At 39.1% G+C, this 15,967-nt stretch overlaps 1 protein-coding gene across 1 annotated transcript in view; it reads right to left on the bottom strand.

Moving 5' to 3' along the window:
• Nucleotides 1-15,967, bottom strand: part of LOC102180820 (ATP-binding cassette sub-family A member 3-like) — a 260,388-nt gene that overhangs the window by 51,615 nt on the left and 192,806 nt on the right. The window contains exons 25-27 of the mRNA XM_018039866.1: nt 13,244-13,249; nt 12,680-12,805; nt 12,234-12,428 (exon numbers count right to left, since the gene is read on the bottom strand). Coding sequence (XP_017895355.1) covers nt 12,234-12,428; nt 12,680-12,805; nt 13,244-13,249 — 327 coding nt within the window. The remainder of the gene's footprint in view (nt 1-12,233; nt 12,429-12,679; nt 12,806-13,243; nt 13,250-15,967) is intronic.

Below are 15,967 nucleotides of genomic sequence, written 5' to 3'. Positions count from 1 at the left end.
GTGGCCATAAAAGAGAAGATTGATATATATTTACCTACTTAGAAGTTTCTGCAGGACAAAAACATTGTAAGCAAAGTCAAGAGGCACATAAAATATACTGGAACTCCTATTACAGAGATTAATAACATATGAAGAAATAAAAGAAATGAAGAAAAAAGTCAATAATTTAAAATGTGTAAAGAATATGAAAAGATATCACAGGAAAGGAAATGACTTTTAAAAATATAAAATGTTGAAGTGATGTCAGAAAGATGGTGACAGAAAGTGATGTCAGAAAGAAATAGGAGGATTCTGACTTTCTCTTTCTTCACAGATGCACTGAATAAACAGCTACATAGTTGAGAGATTCTTATACTCTGAGTGACAGGAAATACTCACAACACAATAGGTTGGAAAAGCTGAGACACACTAATGAAATAAACTCCATCCTTGGATTACAACTTGGATGTATTCCAAATCCCAATTTCTTCCTGAGGAGTCAAGATTTTAGACCACACACCTAACGTCCCAACTTCTATGGCTTCCAATTGAAAGTCCAGCTCCCAAATCGGCTCAGACGGTAAAGTGTCTGCCTACAATGTGGGAGACCTGGGTTCAATCCCTGGGTCGGGAAGATCTCCTGGAGAAGGAAATGGCAACCCACTCTAGTATTCTTGCCGGGAAAATCCCATGGATGGAGGAGCCTGGTGGGCTATAGTTCATGGGGTCGCAAAGAGTCGGACACGACTGAGTGACTTCACTCACTCACTCACTCACTCATGAGACTGAAAGGAGCTTGGCATTTGTGTGTCCCCAGGACCATATGAAGCAAAGAAGTCATTCTTAAACTAGTGTGTAAGCACTTGCCCTGGTTATGAACACTTGTTCCCCAGGCTCAGTGTAGAAGGAGCAGGTAAAAATACTTCAGATTCTTCCTGGAAAGGGTTAGACTGCATATTTTTCAACCTGCTGCTTGAGAATCATGTTTCTACCTAGTCTGCAACTGGGAGGTGACTGTGCAGGAAATTAGCAGAATTTTAGGAGCATAAACAGTATATACAATGCCACATCTTTCCCAGCTGTTGCCTGAAGTTTGGGCTTCCAATTAGGTTTCAACTAGGAGCTGACAGGGCAGGCAATTTAGTAGTTTTCTAGGAGTTCGTGCACGTGCACATTTCCTCTCCTTCAGGGCACCAGTGGAACTTGGCATACCATAATCTCCTGGGGGCCACTGAGAACAAAGATGGCAATTTGGACAAAAAGAAAGATTTGAGAGGTACTTAAGAATCTTTAATCAGGCTGATGGGCAAAGATCATCTCCTACATGAGGCCAGTCTGTCAAGACTAGGAGAGATGGCTGTTTTATTTAAAGTATAAAAACCAATATGAACATTTGAGGAAAATGAAGAGAGAAATAAAAGAACAAACAAAAGAAAAAGATAAACATCAGAAAACTGACCCTAATGGGATGGAGATAGATAGTTTATGTGACAGAGAAGTCAAAATTGTGGTCATAAAGATGCCTGAAGAGGTCAGGAGAGCAATGTATGAAGAAAGTGAGAATTTCAACAAAGAGAAAAAAATATGTAAAACTACTGTAAAAATATATTAAAAAAATCAATCCCAAATATTCATTGGCGGGACTGATGCTGAAGCTGAACCTCTAATACTTTGGCCACCTGATGTGAAGAGATGATTCACTGGAAAAGACCCTGATGCTGGGAAAAATTGAGGGCAGGAGGAGAAGGAGGAAACAAAGGATGGGAATGTTGGATGGCATCACCAACTCAATGGACATGAGTTTGAACAAACTCCAGGAGATAGTAAAGAACGAGATGCCTGGCATGCTGCAGTCCACGGCATCTCAAAGAGTCAGACATGACTTAGCAGCTGAACAACAATAACAACAACTAAGCAAAAACCTCTTTATAGAGGTGAAGAATACTGTAAATGAACTGAATATTTCAATAGAGAAAATAAACAGCAGACTAGATTGAGCGGAAAAAAGTACCAGTTAATTCAAAGACAGGAAAGGGAAATCATTCAGTCCAGAGGAGCAAAATGTTTAAAAAAGAATAGAAAAGAGGGAAGGTAGTTTTAGGAACTTATGGGTTACAATCAAGTGTACCAATGTCTGTATTATGGGAGCCTGAAAAGCTAAGAGAGAAAGGAAGGGACAGAAAGGTCACTCAGAAGAATAATGGTTGGCCGTTCTTTGCTACCCAGAGAGGGGTGCATTGTTCTGGGTTCTTGTCATAAATTAAAGGAAAACTTCCATCATGTCTGGAGCCCTTGATGCCCAGCAAGAAAGAGGTGTATGACTTCAAATTCCTCGGAGCAGGAACTTACTTAGGTGGCATCAACAGTAACTTTCAAATGGAACAATTAATCTACAAAGAAAAAGTGATAACATCTACATCATAAATCTGAAGAGAACCTGGGAGAAGTTTCTGCTGGCAGCTCATGCCATTGTTGCCTTGAAAACCCAGCTGATATCACAGTCATATCCTCCAGGAATACTGGTCAGCAAGATGTGGTAAAGTTGCTGCCACTGCATCCACTTCTATTCCTTGCTGTTTTACTCCTGGAACATTCCCTAACCAGATTCAGGCAGCCTGCAAGGAGCTATGACTTCTGGTGGTTGCTAATCCCAGGGCTTACCACCAGCTCCTCCAGAGGTATCTCATATTAGCCTACTTACTATTGCTGTTTGTAACACAGACTCTCCTTTCCACTCTGCAGATATTACCATATATGTAACAAGGGAGTTCACTCTATGGATGCTGTCCCAGGAAGTTCTGTGCATGCACGTATCAGCTCCTATGAAAACTTGAAGGCATGAAGATCATGTCTGATCTCTACTTTTCAAAATTTTTGAAGAGACTGAAAAGCAAAAGCAGGCCACTTCTGAAATGGATGTAAGCATGGAGAAATTTCAAGATGAATGGATTGCTTCAGCTTCCAAATTTATTGCTACTCAGCCCTAGGTTGCAGACTAGTCTGAAGGCGCCCTCCATGCTTACTCAGAAGCTTCCTACTGAAAACTGGAGCACTCAGCCTGCATTACAGACCGGTCTGCAACTGCCAATGCTCAGGTCACTGAATGGGTAGGAACTACCACTGAAGCTATTCTCCCATAGACTCTTTCATAGAAAATGGAATAAGGATGTTGGGAAATAAACAATTTCAAAAAAAGAAAAGGAAAGAAAGAAAAAAAAAAAAGTCTGAGAATGTCCAAAACTGGAGGAAGGAAAACTAAATCAAGGAAGGTGAAAGAAAGCAAAAAAGATAAACCAAAGAGATCCAGACCAAGATACATTATAATCAAATTGTCAAACATTAAAGAGAAATTTTGAAAGAAGAAAGAGAAAAATCTGCCAACCAGGTTGATGCTCTCCGTATCAGGTGGCCAAAGTATTGGAGTTTCAGCTTCACCATCAGTCCCTCCAATGAACACCCAGGACTGATCTCCTTTAGAATGGACTGGTTGGTTCTCCTTGCAGTCCAAGGAACTCTCAAGAGTCTTCTCCAACACCACAGTTCAAAAGCATCAATTCTTCCGTGCTCAGCTTTCTTTACAGTCTAACTCTCACATCTATACATGACCATTGGAAAAACCATAGCCTTGACTAGATGGACCTTTGTTGACAAAGTAATGTGTCTGCTTTTTAATATGCTATCTAGGTTGGTCATAACTTTCCTTCCAAGGAGCAAGCATCTTTTAATTTCATGGCTGCAACCACCATCTGCAGTGACTTTGGAGCCCAGAAAAATAAAGTCTGACACTGTTTCCACTGTTTCCCCATCTATTTGCCATGAAGGATATGCAGATGACAGGATACTATATATAGAAAACCCTGAAGACTCCACAGAAAAACTACTAGAACTGATAGACAATTTCAGCAAGGTAGAAGGATATAAGATTAACATACAGAAATTGGTTCTATTTATTTGCACTAACAATGAAATATCAGAAAGGGAAAACTAAAAAAAAAATCCCTTTAAAAATTGCATCGCATGGTAGCTCTATTTTTAGTTTTTTAAGTAACCTCTGTATTGTTCTCTGGTATTGATTCCTTCCTGAGTATTATTAATTTTAATAGTTGTGCTGTTTGTCTCTGTATGTTCATTCTTTATTTCTTCTATGTCTTTGTTAATTGATTCTTGCATTTTCTCCATTGTATTTTCGAGGTTTTGGATCATCTTGACTATTATTATTCTGAATTCTTTTTCAGGTAGTTTGCCTATTTCTTCTTCATTTACTTGGACTTGTATGCTTCTAGGTTGTTCCTTCATTGTGCAGTATTTCTCTGCCTTTTCAATATTTTTTTTAACTTATCGTGTTTGAGGTCTCATTTTCCCAGGTTTCGAGTTTGAGTTCTTTCTTCCTTTTGGTTTCTGTCCTTGTAAGTTTGGTCTAGTGGTTTGTGTAAACTTCATGTAGGGTGTGATTTGTATTTGTGCTGTGGTGGGAGGAGGTGAGTGTTTTTTTTTTTTTTTTCCTCTTATGGGCAGGACTGAATGAGGTGGTAATCCTGCCTGCTGATGATTGGGTTTGTATTTTTGTCTTGTTTGTTGTTTGGATGAGGTGTCCTGCACAAGGTGCTACTGGCAGTTGGGCTATGCTGGGTCTTGTATAAAAGTGGTTGCCTTTGTGGGAGTTCTTACTATTTGATATGCTCTAGTGTTAGGAGTTCTTAGGTAGTTTAGGGTCTTGGAGTCAGTGCTCCCACTCCAAAGGCTCAGGGCCTGATCTCTGGCTGGGAATGGAGATTCCACAGGTGGTTTGTTATGGCATTAAATGGGATTAAAACAAATACCCAAAGGTGAGAAACAAAAGTCACACTTTAGACAAGTGACAATTGCAAAATCAAGCAAACAATAGCTAAAATAATGGAATATACACACATACATATATACCCATAAGCAAAAGCAAAACAGTCCAAAAGAAAAAAAAAAAGGACAATAGATTGACCTGGTGAACAAAGGAAATCTAAAATGATATCCATCAGTTAAGAGCACAAACTGGAAAACAAAACTAAAGCAAGATGCCAACTGGGGACTAAAGCAATGAAAACAATGAAAATATAGTGAGAAAAAGAAAGAATAGAAATGCAAAGTTAAAAAGAGGTAAATAAAGAAGATTTATGTATATTAAAGGTTAACTGCAGTGGGAAAAGAACAGTAGGAAAAGCAAACAAAGAAATAAATGTAGGAAAAATAGGAAATTAAAAAAATTAAAAAATTTAAATTTAAAAGAAAAGAGAAAAAAGAAAAAAAGAAAACCCCACAGAATCTTATAAGGCTAACACAGAGGCAGACGTACATAACAGAAAAAAATACATGTGATTAAAAAAATTTTCAAAAGCTTAAATAGATTTAATAGAACTAATAAAATTGACAACTACAGCAACAGGGGGAAAAAAGGAAAGAAAAAAAGAAAAAAGTATCCAGAATCAACCACAGAACAAGTCAAAATATTAGATTAATAACTGTTTTTCTTGAGTTTCTGCTGTCAGCATCCTTTCCCTCGCTAGGAGTCACAGTGCACTTTGACTCTCTAGGATGCCATCTGGTACTGGGCTGGTCTCTGGACCTGCTGTGGGGGCAGCTCAGACTCTAATCTGGTCTTGCTCCTACCTGTTCTTGTCTCCGATTTTCACAGCTGTCAGAACTAGTGTGTTTTCTTTTGTGAGAACTCTTATTGTCCTTTTATATGTTCCATAGACACAGAGTCAGCCTAGTTGATCATGTGGATTCAATCTGCAGCTTGTACAGCTGGTGGGAAGGTTTTGGGTCCTCTTCCTTAGCCACACTGCCCCTGGGTTTCACTTGTGGTTTTATCTTCACCTCTGCCTGTGGATTGTCCACTGGGGTTTGTTCCTGAGGCTGCTCTGGAGGATTTGGGTCTGCCACAGTGTGGGCCAGGTGTGGAGGTGGCACAGATGCTTGGGTGGCAGTGGCCCAGGCATCACTAGGTACTCAGAGGAGCCAGTGGTTAGGGCAGCAGGAAATATCATGCTCTAGAAGGGCATGGCAACCCACTCCAGTATTCCTGCCTGGAGAATCCCTGGACAGAGAAGCCTGGAAGGCCACAGTCCACAGGATCTCAGAGTTGGATATGATCAAAGTGACCCCATGTGCACAGATGCAGGATTTTTTCTAGCCTCTGGCAGCTCTGTCCCAGTGAAGATTACGCTTGGAAGTGGTGCAGTTGCTTGGATCATGGGGACCCTGGCAATGCCAGCTATGCAGGAGCACTGGCAGCTATTGTCACTGGAGATATGGTGCTACTAGGGCTTTTTCTAGCCTGTGGCAGCTCTGCCTGTGATGACTGAGCATGAAGGTGGTGCAGCTGCTTGGGTTGCAGAGACCCTGGCAGCGCCAAGTGTGCAGGGACATGGACTGCCTCAGATGCAGGAACTATGGCCTTATCAGAGTCCTTTTCTAGACTCTGCCACCTCCTTCTTTTGCCTTCAGTCTTTCCAAGCATCAGGGTCTTTTGCAGTGAGAGCTGGCATTTCGCATCAAGTGGCCAAAGTATTGGAGCTTAAGCATCAGTCTTTCCAAGGAATATTCAGAGTTGATTTCCTTTAGGATTGATTGGTTTGATTTCCTTGTAGTCCAAAGGACTTATCCACCACCACAGTTCGAAAGCATCAGTTCTTCAGTGCTCAGCCTTCTTTGTGATCCAAACTCTCACATACTTACATGACTACTGGAAAAACCATAGCTTTGACTATATGGACCTTTGTTAGCAAAGTGATGTCTCTGTCTTTTAATACACTGTCTAGGATTGTCATAGATTTCCTTCCAAGGAGCAAGTGTCTTTTAAATTCATGACTGCAGTCACTTTCTACAGTGATTTTGGAGCCCAAGAAAATAAAGTCTGTCACTGTTTCCACTTCTATTTGCCACGAAATGATGGGACTGGTTGTCGTGGTCTTAGTTTTTTGAATGTTGAGTCTTTAGCAGCTTTTTCACTCTCCTTTTTCACCTTCACCAAAAGGTTCCTCTTCACTTTTGCTATTAGTGTGGTATTATCTGCATATCTGAGGTTGTTGATATTTCTCCAGCAGTCTTGACTCCAGCTTGTGTTTCATCCAGCCCAGCATTTCACATGATGTACTCTGCATATAGGTTAAATAAGCAGGGTGACAATATACAGCCTTGATGCACTCCTTTCCCAATTTTGAACCAGTTCATTATTCCATGTCCGGTTCTTGGACTGCATACAGTCCAACAGAACTTGTTGCTTCTTGATCTGCATACAGGTTTCTCAGAGACAGGTAAGGTGATCTGGTAGTCCCATCTCTTGAAGAATTTTCCAAAGTTTGTTGTGACCCACACAGTCAAAAGCTTCAGTGTAGTCAATGAAGTAGAAGAAGATGTTTTTCTGGAACTCCCTTGCTTTCTCCATGATTCAGCAAATGTTGGCGATTTGATCTCTGATTCCTCTGCCTCTTTGAAACCCGGTTGTACATCTGGAAGTTCTAGGTTCACGTACTGCTAAAGCTTAGCTTGAAGGATTTTGAGCATAACCTTACTAGCTTGCGAAGTGAGCACAGTTGTATGGTAGTTTGAACATTTTTTTGGCATTACCCTTCTTTGAGATAGAGATGAAAACTGAATTTTTCCAGTCCTGTGGCCACTGCCGAGTTTTACAAATTTGTTGACGTACCGAGTGCAGCACTTTAACAGCATCATCTTTTAGAATTTTAAATAGCTCAGGTGAAATTTCATCACCTCCACCAATTTTGTTTGTATTAATGCTTTTTAAGGCCCACTTGGCTTCACACTGCAGGATGTCTGGCTCTAAATGAGTGACCACACCATCATGGTTATCCCAGTCATTAAGATCTTTTTGGTATAGTTCTTCTGTGCACTCTTGCTACCTCCTCTTAATCTCTTCCTCTTGTGTTAGGTCATTACTGTTTCTGTCCTTTATCGTGCCCATCCTTGCATGAGATGTTTCCTTGATATCTCCAGTTTTCTTGAAGAGATCTGTAGTCTTTCCCATTCTGTGATTTTCCTCTATTTCTTTGCATTGTTCATTTAGGAAGGCCTTCTTATCTCTCCTTGCTATTCTCTGGAACTCAGCATTCAGTTGAATATATCTTTCTCTTTCTCCTTTGCCTTTCACTTCTCTTTGCTCCTCAGCTATCTGTAAAGTCTCCTCAGACAACCACTTTGCCTTCTTACATTTCTTTTTTGGGGGGGATGGTTTTCATCACTGCCTCCTATACAATGCTATGAACCTCCATTATAGTTCTTCAGGTACTCCTTCTATCAGGTCTAATCTCTTGAATCTATTAATCACCTCTACTGTGTAATCACAAGGGATTGATTTAGGTCATACCTGAATGGCCTAGAAGTTATCCCTACTTTCTTCAATTTAAGCCTGAATTTTGCAATAAGGAGTTCATGATCTGAGCCAGTCAGCTCCCAGTTTTGTTTTTACTGACAAGTAAAAGATAGTTCTCCATCTTTGGCAGCAAAGAACATAATAGGTCTGATTTTAGCATTGACCACCTGGTGATGTCCATTTGTAGAGTCTCCTGTGTTGTTGGGTGCTTGTTATGACAAGTGTGTTCTCTTGACCAAACCCTGTTAGCCTTTGCCTTGCTTCATTTTGTACTCCAAGGCCAAACTTGCCTGTTATTCCAGTATTTCTTGGCTTCCTACTTTGACATTCCAATCCCCTATAATGAAAAGGACATCTTTTTTGCTATTAGTTATAGAAGGTTTTGTAGGTCTTTAAAGAATAGGTCAACTTCAGCTTCTTTGGCATCAGTGGTTGGGGTGTAGATTTGAATTACTGTGATGCTGAATTGTTTGCCTTGGAAAGGAACCAAGATCATTCTGTCATTTTTGCGATTGCACCTTTGCTTGGCTCCCTTGCAGTAAAGTCTTTTCTTGTAATAGGCTGCACAGTAGGTAATGAGCCCAATTGCTTGGTAACATGATCAGACTGGCTAAAGCCCAAAAGACTGATGATATGCTCTGTTGTGATCAGTGTAGGATAATAACTACTCTCAAACATTGCTGATTTAGTGAAAATTTATATATCCACATATGGAAAACAATTTGGCAATGTCAAAAACATTGTATGCAGCATACTACATTTTGTGCAATAAAATGGAAAAATAGATCTTTATAATTGATTGTATATATAAAAAAACTGTAGAATAAGAATAATGGTTACCTTCTTGTAAGACTTGTGATGGAATGAGGCAAATGGTGGGTAGGAGTGAAAATAACTTGCTACTTGAAACCATTTTGTATGTTTTTTTGATTTATAATTTATATGGAGGAATACTTTATTTCTCAGATAGCTCCTATTACTATAGGGCTTCCCTAGTGGCTCAGGCGGTAAAGAATCTTCCTGCAGTGCAGGAGACCCAGGTTCAATCTCTGGGTCTGTAAGATCTCCTGGAGAAGGGAATAGCAACCCACTCTAGTATTCTTGCCTCCATGGACAGAGGAACCTGGCAGGCAAAAGTCCATGGGGTCACACAGAGTTGGACATGACTGAGCAACTAATACACACACACCTATCACTATATATTTAAAATTTTCTTTTTAAACCACTTTAAAAATTGCTCCCCCACCATTTACACAAATATGTTCTGGTTGTTAACAATTATAATTCTGTCCTTATCAACTCCTTAAGTTCTGGATGTCATTCTTTCCTCCATTTTTTTTGACATCTACTTTTCTTCTAGGTTTGGTCCACATTCATTATTCTCCTATCCTCATTGTTTATTTGTCATTCCACTGCATTCCCATTTCAGTGATGTCCAGTGGACACTGTTAAGGCCTATCTTGCCTAATATCTCTTTTTCATTTTCTTCTTGACATTTTTCCTTCTTGTGGATTTTGTGATAAAATTTTATCCAGTGCTGGGAACTCTGAACAGCTACATGTAAAAGAATGAAATCAGAGCACTCCCTAACTCCATACACAAAAATAAACTCAAAATGGATTAAAGACCTAAATGTAAGACCAAACACTATAAAACTTTAGAGGAAAACAGGAAGAACACTCTTTGACATAAATCACAGCAAGATATTTTTTGACCCACTTCCTAGAGTAAGAAAAATAAAAACAAAAGTAAAAAAATGGATTTAATTATATTTAAAAGGTCTTACACAGGCTTCCCCAGCTGGCTTAGTGGTAAAGAATCTACCTGCAATGCAGGAGACACAGGAGATGTGGGTTTGATCTCTGGGTTGGGAAGATCCTCTGGATGAAGGCATGGCTACCCACTCCAGTATTCTTGCTGGGAATATCCCATGGACAGAGAAACCTAGTGGGATAATGTCCATGGGGTCACAAAGAGTCAGACATCAGTGAAGCAACTGAGCACAGCACAAAAGGTTTTGCACAACAAAGAAAACCATAAATGAGATGAAAAGACCACCTTCAGAATGGAAAAAAAAGGTTTGCAAATGAAGCAACTGGGATTAATCTCCAAAATATACAAACAGCCCATGATACTTAACAGCATCAAAGCAAAAGGCCCAATCAACAAATGGGCAAAAGACCTAAATAGACAATTCTCTGAAGAAGACATACAAATGACCAAGAGGCACATGAAAGGATGCTCAATATTACTGTTAGAGAAATGCAGACTAAAACTTCAATGAGGTGTCACCTCACTCTGGTCAGAATGACCATCATCAAAAAAATCTGCAAAGAGTAAATGCTGGAGAGCATGTGGAGAAAAAGGGACCTTCTTGTACTGTGATGGGGATGTGATCTGTTATACCCACTATGGAGAACAGTATAGAGATTACTTAAAAAAACTAAAAATAGAACCATATGATCTAGAAATCCCTCTACTGGGCATATACCCTGAGAAAACTGTAATTCAAAAAGACACATGCACTTCAGTGTTCACTGCAGCACTATTTACAGTAACCAGGACATGGAAGCAGCCTACATATTCATTGACCTATGAATGGATAAAGAACATGTGGTACTTTTATACAATGGAACATTCTCAGTCATAAAAAGGACTGAAATTGGATAATTTGTAGGGAAGTGAATGGACCTAGGCTCTGTCACACAGAGTGAAGTAAGTCAGAAAGAGGAGAACAGATATTGTATATGAACTCATATATATGCGGAATCTAGAAAATGGTACAGATGAACCTATTTGCTGGGCAGGAATAGTGATGCAGATGTAGATAACATCTGTGTGGACGCAGAGTGGGGGGAGGAGAGTGGAATGAACTGGGAAATTAGGATTGAAATATATACACTATCATGTGTTAAATAAATAACTATTGGGAACCTGCTCCCTGCACAGGGAGCTCAGCTCAGTGTTCTGTGATGACCTAGATGGGTGAGATGGATTGGAGAGAGGTCTAAGAGGGATGGAATACATGTACACATATAGCTGATTCACTTTGTTGTACAGCAGAAACTAACACTACATTGTAAAGCGACTATATCCCAATTAAAAAATATTTATCCAGATTTTCTTCCTAACTCACTCTTCTTCCTCAACTTTCTCTCCAATTATTCTCTCTCCCTCCATGTCTTAGAAATGTTGTCGATCCTCAGGATTCATCCCATATCTTTCTCCTCATTATTATACATACTCCAAATAGATTTTCTCACTTACTTCCACAGTTTAAATTTCACTTGTACTTTGATGAATTCTGAGAGATTTATATCTCCATATCAATTCACTATTATAGATTCCAACTGTCTATTGGATATTTTCCCACTTAAATGTGTCATAAACATCTAACATTCAACATATTCTTCTCCAAATATACTCATCTCTTGTCTTTACTATCTGGATAAATGGAACTTTCACTCATTCATTGGCTCAAGATAGGTTCCTGGGCAATATCTTAGGTTCCTTTCTTTTCTTATAACCCACATTCAAATAGAGCCCAAACCTTGACAAATTTTACTTTCTCAGTATCTTTCATAATCCCTTTAAAAAATCATTGTTTTATATCAAACTACAATTATGTAAGAGGAGGTTATGTGAAATAACCATTCTTCCTGTTTTTCATTGGATCCATTTACAGGTAATCAGATTTTTTTCAGCCAGAAAGAGTATTTACCTTTTCCCAAACTCGGGATGTTATCATGAATATTACTGTCCCTGCAGTCTGTTACATTTGAGAAAAGAATATGTATATATATATGTATCTTGATGCTTTCTTCCATGGCCCCCACCCATTTCTCTGGTTACCTTAGGGCTCAAACTCAGTGATTAGGTCTAGAAATACCTTTCTGATATTTTCAGTGATGTTAATGCCATCAATTAACACAACTCCAGAGGTTGTGATCTCCTCTCCAGTCAACATTTTGAATATAGTGGTTTTTCCAGCTCCATTTAATCCAAGTAATCCAAAGCACTCATACTTTGGGACTAAAAGGGAGATATTTCTCACAGCCTTTACAACTGGACACTTGTAGTAAATCTGAGAAAATTAAAAGAGAACCATAATGTACTGAAGCACTGATAATGGGTCAACCACAACCATAACCTCAGACCCTGTAGACTGTTATGTATGGACAGTTTCAGAAGAGCCTTTCCCCTTTCAGTCCTCTATTTTACCAGAATGTACATAGATCCCATAGAACTCCAATGAATTAGTAATACTACCAACAAATTCGTGGCAGAGAAGGTGGGCTAAATCTTAGTGCAAGGTTGGACATTGAATGGCTTTACCTTTGTAAGTTCGTTGCAAAGCAAAGGGGCAGCCATCAACCTAGGTAACAGTTTCTGGACTCTCTTTCTTTCATCTATTACATCTTTATCCCCATATTCCTTGATTACTTGGATGGAATCTGTAGCCTATATTTTCAAGACAAAGATCACAGATTTGAATACACATCAGACATTTTGGCTTAAACTGGGTGGCTTTTTGAAAGCTGACCTGAGGGAGTAATTTCAAGGATGTGGCAAAATATTTGAGTAATTTCTATTAATGAGCCTCTCTACCAATTTCCTGAGGAGGGCATGGGAACCCACTCCAGTCTTCTTGCCTGGAGAATTGCCATGGACAAAGGACCTGGCAAGCTACAGTCCACAGGGTCACAAAGAGTTGTACACGGCTGAGTGACTAAGCACAGCACCGATTTCCTGAACTCTTTTTTTTTTTATTAAATTTTTATTTTTACTTTATTTTACTTTACAATACTGTATTGGTTTTGCCATACATTGACTTGAATCCACCACGGGTGTACATGCATTCTCAAACATGAGCCCCCCTCCCACCTCCCTCCCCATAACATCTCTCTGGGTCATCACTGTGCACCAGCCCCAAGCATGCTGTATCCTGCATTGGACATAGACTGGCGATTCGATTCTTACATGATAGTATACATGTTAGAATGCCATTCTCCCAAATCATCCCACCCTCTCCCTCTCCCTCTGAGTCCAAAAGTCCGTTATACACATCTGTGTCTTTTTTGCTGTCTTGCATACAGGGTCGTCATTGCCATCTTTCTAAATTCCATATATATGTGTTAGTATACTGTACTGGTGTTTTTCTTTCTGGCTTACTTCATTCTGTATAATCGGCTCCAGTTTCATCCATCTCATCAGAACTGATTCAAATGTATTCTTTTTAATGGCTGAGTAATACTCCATTGTGTATATGTACCACAGCTTTCTTATCCATTCATCTGCTGATGGACACCTAGGTTGTTTCCATGTCCTGGCTATTATAAACAGTGCTGCGATGAACATTGGGGTACATGTGTCTCTTTCAATTCTGGTTTCCTTGGTGTGTATGCCCAGAAGTGGGATTGCTGGGTCATATGGCAGTTCTATTTGCAATTTTTTAAGGAATCTCCACACTGTTCTCCATGGTGGCTGTACTAGTTTGCATTCCCACCAACAGTGTAGGAGGGTTCCCTTTCCTCCACACCCTCTCCAGCGTTCATTGCTTGCAGATTTTTGGATCACAGACATTCTGACCGGTGTGAAGTGGTACCTCATTGTGGTTTTGATTTGCATTTCTCTAATAATGAGTGATGTTGAGCATCTTTTCATGTGTTTGTTAGCCATCCGTATGTCTTCTTTGGAGAAATGTCTATTTAGTTCTTTGGCCCATTTTTTGATTGGGTCATTTATTTTTCTGGAATTGAGCTGCATAAGTTGCTTGTATATTTTTGAGATTAGTTGTTTGTCAGTTGCTTCATTTGGTATTATTTTTTCCCATTCAGAAGGCTGTCTTTTCACCTTGCTTATATTTTCCTTTGTTGTGCAGAAGCTTTTAATTTTAGTTAGATCCCATTTGTTCATTTTTGCTTTTATTTCCAGTATTCTGGGAGGTGGATCATAGAGGATCCTGCTGTGATTTATGTCAGAGAGTGTTTTGCCTATGTTCTTCTCTAGGAGTTTTATAGTTTCTGGTCTTACATTTAGATCTTTAATCCATTTTGAGTTTATTTTCATGTGCGGTGTTAGAAAGTGATCTAGTTTCATTCTTTTACAAGTGGTTGACCAGTTTTCCCAGCACCACTTGTTAAAGAGATTGTCTTTACTCCATTGTATATTCTTGCCTCCTTTGTCAAAGATAAGGTGTCCATAGGTGTGTGGATTTATCTCTGGGCTTTCTATTTTGTTCCATTGATCTATATGTCTGTCTTTGTGCCAGTACCATACTGTCTTGATGACTGTGGCTTTGTAGTAGAGCCTGAAGTCAGGCAAGTTGATTCCTCCAGTTCCATTCTTCTTTCTCAAGATTGCTTTGGCAATTCGAGGTTTTTTGTATTTCCATACAAATCTTGAAATTATTTGTTCTAGTTCTGTGAAAAATATGGCTGGTAGCTTGATAAGGATTGCATTGAATTTGTAAATTGCTTTGGGTAGTATACTCATTTTCACTATATTGATTCTTCCGATCCATGAACATGGTATATTTCTCCATCTATTAGTGTCCTCTTTGATTTCTTTCTTCAGTGTTTTATAGTTTTCTTTATATAGGTCTTTAGTTTCTTTAGGTAGATATATTCCTAAGTATTTTATTCTTTTCATTGCAATGGTGAATGGAATTGTTTCCTTAATTTCTTTTTCTACTTTCTCATTATTAGTGTATAGGAATGCAAGGGATTTCTGAGTGTTGATTTTATATCCTGCAACTTTACTATATTCATTGATTAGCTCTAGTAATTTTCTGGTGGAGTCTTTAGGGTTTTCTATGTAGAGGATCATGTCATCTGCAAACAGTGAAAGTTTTACTTCTTCTTTCCAATTTGGATTCCTTTTATTTCTTTTTCTGCTCTGATTGCTGTGGCCAAAACTTCCAGAACTATGTTGAATAGTAGCGGTGAAAGTGGGCACCCTTGTCTTGTTCCTGACTTTAGGGGAAATGCTTTCAGTTTTTCACCATTGAGGATAATGTTTGCTGTGGGTTTGTCATATATAGCTTTTATTATGTTGAGGTATGTTCTTTCTATTCCTGCTTTCTGGAGAGTTTTTATCATAAATGGATGTTGAATTTTGTCAAAGGCCTTCTCTGCATCTATTGAGATAATCATATGGCTTTTATTTTTCAACTTGTTAATGTGGTGAATTACATTGATTGATTTGCGGATATTGAAGAATCCTTGCATCCCTGGATAAAGCCCACTTGCTCATGGCGTATGATCTTTTTAATGTGTTGTTGGATTCTGATTGCTAGAATTTTGTTGAGGATTTTTGCATCTATGTTCATCAGTGATATTGGCCTGTAGTTTTCTTTTTTTGTGGCATCTTTGTCAGGTTTTGGTATTAGGGTGATGGTGGCCTCATAGAATGAGTTTGGAAGTTTACCTTCCTCTGCAATTTTCTGGAAGAGTTTGAGTAGGATAGGTGTTAGCTCTTCTCAAAGTTTTTGGTAGATCTCAGCTGTGAAGCCGTCTAGACCTGGGCTTTTGTTTCCTGGAAGATTTCTGATTACAGTTTCAATTTCCGTGCTTGTGATGGGTCTGTTAAGATTTTCTATTTCTTCCTGGTTCAGTTTTGGAA

The sequence above is a fragment of the Capra hircus genome, chromosome 25 (assembly GCF_001704415.2).
Source record: "Capra hircus breed San Clemente chromosome 25, ASM170441v1, whole genome shotgun sequence".
NCBI lineage: Eukaryota > Metazoa > Chordata > Mammalia > Artiodactyla > Bovidae > Capra > Capra hircus.
This window is presented reverse-complemented; position numbering and strand designations above follow the sequence as displayed.